Source organism: Poecilia reticulata, linkage group LG4 (assembly GCF_000633615.1).
Source record: "Poecilia reticulata strain Guanapo linkage group LG4, Guppy_female_1.0+MT, whole genome shotgun sequence".
In the NCBI taxonomy this organism is placed as follows: Eukaryota; Metazoa; Chordata; class Actinopteri; order Cyprinodontiformes; family Poeciliidae; genus Poecilia; species Poecilia reticulata.
The window spans coordinates 5,567,936-5,573,405 of NC_024334.1; the positions used below are offsets into that span (position 1 = coordinate 5,567,936).

At 46.4% G+C, this 5,470-nt stretch overlaps 1 protein-coding gene across 1 annotated transcript in view; it reads right to left on the bottom strand.

Moving 5' to 3' along the window:
* LOC108166244 (nardilysin-like) overlaps positions 1-4,795 on the bottom strand; it is a 5,927-nt gene extending 1,132 nt beyond the window's left edge. Inside the window, exons 1-3 of the mRNA XM_017304439.1 lie at positions 4,691-4,795; positions 1,295-1,538; positions 964-1,219 (exon numbers count right to left, since the gene is read on the bottom strand). Of these exons, the coding sequence (XP_017159928.1) occupies positions 964-1,219; positions 1,295-1,512 (474 nt within the window). The 5' untranslated portion in view covers positions 1,513-1,538; positions 4,691-4,795. The remainder of the gene's footprint in view (positions 1-963; positions 1,220-1,294; positions 1,539-4,690) is intronic.
* Between the last annotated feature and the right edge of the window lie 675 nt (positions 4,796-5,470).

Genomic DNA, 5,470 nt, shown 5'->3' on the forward strand with positions numbered 1-5,470 from the left:
ATGGTTAGTTTAGGTTATAATGGTTAGTTTAGGTTATAAACAGACTCAGTTATGGTTAGTTTAGGTTATAATGGTTAGTTGAGGTTATAAACTGAGTTGGTTTAGAAGATGGAGGACGAGGATCTTCCCCGGTTCTGTTATAAAGCTAGCAGTGCAGCAACACAACAGACTCATTTTGATTGGTCTGCTGCAAAAATTATATACATCGCTAATAAATAAATAAATAAAATTCTATATTAATAAAACAGAAAAAAGGTTTTTCCAGTTCCACCCGGAGCAACATTAATGTCCAAAGCTGGAGAATAAAACGGCTCCAGCAGCAGGTGGTGCAGCTCAAACCCACTGCGGCTCGTTTCCTTGGTGGGTCTTCTGACCAGCCGTCTCTAAACCCATCGGGTCATGTGGACCCGTCCCACCGCCGATATTTAGTGTCCTGGTATTCTTCATGCAGACGGAGACAGTAGAGCAGATCACCCAGTCATCATCTTCGTCGTGTGCTTTATGAACCGGAACCGTTTCATTTGATTTGTCTGTGTAATTCTTGTAGCCCCTCTCAGCTCCACTAAAGAAAGTTGGGACTGGAAATCTCTCCGCTCGTCCTTCAGCGGATGCTGGTGGAGGCCGTTCGCTTTACTGCACCACCGATGAAGGGAGCACGACGTTTAGGACCCTCCTGACCAGGTGACCATTCAGACCACGGCCTCCCTGCCAGCATCAGAGCCAGCTGACGGAGGAAACACCCGCCCTCCACAGGAGGAGAGCTCCACCCACCGGGGACGAGTTAGAGAGAGAGGGAGGGGAGAGAGAGAGGGAGGGGAGAGAGAGGGAGGGGGGAGAGAGAGAGGGAGGGGAGAGAGGGAGGGAGGGGAGAGAGAGGGAGGGGGGAGAGAGAGAGGGAGGGGAGAGAGGGACGGAGGGGAGAGCAGCTGGTAACTCTTCCTCCATCTTCATCGTCTGACCCACCTGTTTCTCTGAACTCTTCTTCTTCGTTCGATCTTCTTCGTCCACCTCCATCAGCTCTGGCTCCTCTTCCTCATCGCTCTCCTCCTCCTCCTCTTCATCAGAGCTGGCACTGGATTCTCCTTCCTCATCATCCTCCTCATCGTCCTCCTCTTCCTCGTCTCCCTCGCTCTCCTCCTGCTGACCCTCTTCGTTCTCGTTCGCCCTGCTGAGGTCCGAGATCAGCAGAACCCGGAGTCCGTTTCCGAGTTCAAGGAACCTACAGAGACCGAGAGCAGAGACTGGGACCGGGACCAGAACCGGGACCAGAACCGGGACAGGGACCAGGACCCACCTGTACTTCTTGGGGTCACTGGGGGACTTGACGATGTCCGGGTCTCCCTGCTCCAGCTCCACTCCGCCTCTTCCTCCTCCAGCCAGCCTCCCTTCTTGTGGAGATGGAGGCGGCGGCTCGCCCGGCTCCGGGTCGCCCGGATCCGGGTCGCCCGGCTCCGGGTCGCCCGGCCGACTCGCACCACCGGCGCCCCTCACAGACTTTTTGGTCTGAGGCATTTCTGAGTTGCGAGGGGAAGCTGGACCTGCAGACATTTGAGGTTTATGTTTAAGAAAAGCTGCAGGATGACATCAGAGGCAGGGGCGGAGCCAGAGGGGGCCTGGGGGCCCCGGCCCCCGATGACCGACTTGTAACAACAAGACATTCCTACACAGCAGAGGTGAGACCAAGTCAGTGTTTTACAAGTCTGATTTGTAATGGCGTAGCAGCAAGACTCCCACAGTCTCACTTTCAACTTCTGCTTAAAGAGCACATTAGAAACTACACACTAGTTTTTAAATTGCATTAATAGGCCAACCGGAGTTATGCTAACATAAGTAAACCGTCTGAGAAATGTCAAAAACCGGCTTTTCCGTTGTTACGTCGATCCGCGTTCCCCCATCAGATACCGCTCTGCACCACCCAGGCGGAAAAACAGGCGTGTAGAAAACACACACTTGTTCAGTGCACTTATCTGGAGAACTACGGACCCGTGAACGCTCAAACAACGTGTTTCGGCAAAGTTGGCACACTTTATTCACGTTTATGCGAGAAAATAATTATAATAAAAATATTTATGTGTCAGAATATATATATATATATATATATATATATATACGCCTGAAGCACTTGAAACTGCCAAACAAAGGCTCCAAGCCTTGGCCAGCTGCCTAAAGAATGAAGCCAGGAGGATTAACCGGCTCTCCTCCACCCAACCAGCTAAAGTGTACTCCAATGGCAGGSYAAYAACARMRSWGMCCCACCCAGGMATCGGCATAAATAGCAGAGGAGCCAAACACCAACTCCTTGTAGACCACACAGTCGCCCAAAGCTGCAAAACCCGACACACCAACCTGTGTACCGCTTGGATTGATTACAAGAAAGCCTGTGACTCAATGCCACACACTTGGATCATTGAATGCTTAGAGATGTACAACATCAATAGGACTCTAAGAGCCTTCATTGCAAACTCGATGGGGCTGTGGAAAACCACCCTTGAAGCCAACTGCAAACCACTTGCACAAGTGTCCATCAAATGTGGCATATACCAAGGAGATGCTCTGTCCCCACTGCTGTTCTGCATAGGCCTGAACCCTCTCAGCCAAATCATCAACAAGACTGGCTACGGATACCGACTCAAGAATGGGGCCACCATCAGTCACCTCCTCTACATGGATGACATCAAGCTGTACGCCAAGAGCGAGCGAGACATCGACTCACTGATCCACACCACCAGGATCTACAGCACTGACATTGGGATGTCATTCGGACTAGAGAAGTGTGGTCGGATGGTTACAAAGAGAGGGAAGGTCGCCCACACAGAAGGGGTCTCACTCCCAGAAGGAACAATAGCAGACATAGAGCACAGCTACAAGTACCTGGGAATACCACAAGCAAATGGCAACCTCAATGAGGTCACAAGGAAAGGAGCCACAGCCAAATACCTCCAACGAATAAGGCAAGTCCTGAGAAGCCAGCTCAATGGCAAGAACAAGATCCGTGCAATAAACAGCTATGCCTTACCAGTAATCAGATACCCTGCCGGAATAACTAGCTGGCCAATGGAAGAGATGAAGGCCACGGATGATAAGACTCGTGTAACCCGAGTGTAAATGTTGAGTTCCATTTTCTGGTCCTGTACTGCTACTCATCTCCTGCTTCAGCTGAAAACCCACTTTAGAAAACTGTTAAAGTGTAGAAATGTAGTTTTTCATGTTGACGAGAGAAGAAAACGAATATATCGCTGTACTTTACTTATTTACTGTGTGGCTAGCTCCATGGCTAGCTCGCTGTGTCTTACTCTGCAGTTGTGCTGTCACTATATCTGGGATCATGAGCGCCCCCAGCGGTGAGACAGGAGAACTGCCTGCCTCACCTCCAGTCTGTTCTCTGCCGTTTCTTATCGCTCCTCCTCACACAAAACACGACACACACAGTGACAAAAAACACTGTACATTAAATACATGAGCTAAATTATGGAAAATCAGTCCAAATAAATGTTTTTTAGCCATTTTATTGCCGGCGTGCAGACAGGACGAACTTGCTAGCGAGAGGTTGCGCAATCCCAGGTGAGGCTCAGCTCGCTGCTGCCTCACCTGCTTCGCTTCTGAGGATTTGAATGGAAAAATGCGAAAATTCAGCGATTTTTAAGAAAAAAACTCATCAGAATTGGTTAAGCTAAGTAAAAAATAGGTATAGTACAAACCATAGGGTGAAAATGGCAATATAAATGATATTATTATTTTTCCATGGTGACGTGCGGTCAGGGGAGGCAGGTGAGGCACGTGACCGCACGTCACTGATATATATATATACACATACACAGATTTTCATCCCCCCCCTCCAATTTAAAAGTTTGGCTCCACCACTGATCAGAACCACGTTAATAACGAAACAGCGCGACACAGTTACCGCCCTCTAGTGGTTAGGTGGGGTATGGCAGCTATCGACCTCATCAGAGGGAAGACTTCTGGGTCTGGCTACCAGATGGCGGCAACAACCTTTCAGCAAACATGGATAAAACTCATTTTACACAAAAAAACCTGAAGCTTTCAATCCGAGTTGTATCCAGGTCTGTGAATTAGCCCCGCCCCCTGCTGGTCAGTGCAGGTAAATGAATAAAGTTGAATTTGATCACCAGCAGATAAAGTATGGGAATATCTTCCCCACAGTAGTTTAAAAACATATTAAAACTTTCAGCCGAATTGTTCACATTAACCTGTTGTTTTAAACGGGAATGTCCAGAATATTCCAACATGTCTCCCGGTGCTGGAAAATAAAAACAAATGAAAAATGTTGGATTTTCCTGCAGCAGTTTGGCGCGTCGCAGAATATGACGTTGTATTTGAATGACAGTTCGAGATAGAGAGCAAAATTTCACGTTAATATCAGCCGATTTAAGAGCGGAGCTGCTAGCTTCGCATCCAGAAAACAGAGAGGCAACAGCGGACTAGCAGTCGGAACCGAACCTTAAACATCCTGGAAAACTGCAGCTCTAAAAGGCCGAATTAACAAGAACTGGAATTGAACCAAGCTGTTTTCTAACCCGCCTTAGCGACTCAGTCTGCTAACTAATCCGCTAACGGCTAACTGTTTGCGCCGGCGCTTCAGCCCGGTTCTAGTTCGGCTTTGACAGCAGCCCGGTGTTGGCTCTGAAATTCAGTTTGGACCTGTGGTACCGGCAGGAGAAAGACTTACCTGGATGTGTGCTCGACAGCTGCTGCTGAAGTTTCAAGTTTGTAGTTGGAGCGAAGCTGCGGCTGCGTCAAAGAAGCGCTCTGATTGGTCGAGAGCTCAACAGGCTGCGTGATCAGCAGTCTATTGTTTACAATTTTATTCATTTTTAGGTACATATTTCCTTTGTTTCCAGACCATAAAGTCGTCCGTATTATTTAAAAATAAGAAATAAAATACACCATCAAGTGAAGAAGACAACACATCGATCTCAAAGCAAACAGTTATTCTGAGATTTTACAAACATCTTACATTTTGTGTCGCTATGTTATTAGAGCTCTATTATTAAGATACACACATAAAACCGAACTGACATCGACACAAACACAAACAATATTCTAGAGAGAAAATAAAATTGTAGTTGAATATTTACATATGAACGGACTATGCAGGACTGAGACTTTACTTTATTATCAATTTTTCCTAAAATGAGCTAAATTCATTGTGAAGCTCACAATTTAATCACAACATTCAGACTGACTCTAAGTTTTAGGGTTGATGCTGACAGTATATTCAAATTTTCCATTGAGAAATTTCTCTATGTCTCTCCATGTATATACATTATATTGTATAATGTATATATAATGTATTTTATAATGTATAAATGTCTCGTTTATGTCATTTTAATTAGTTCTGGTGGTGTTTTGTTAGATAATTTATCTTTTTCGGTTCAAGTAATGCCAGAATTAATAATAAATAATAAAGATTTGGTAACACTTTATTTGAAGGGGTGAGCATTAGACT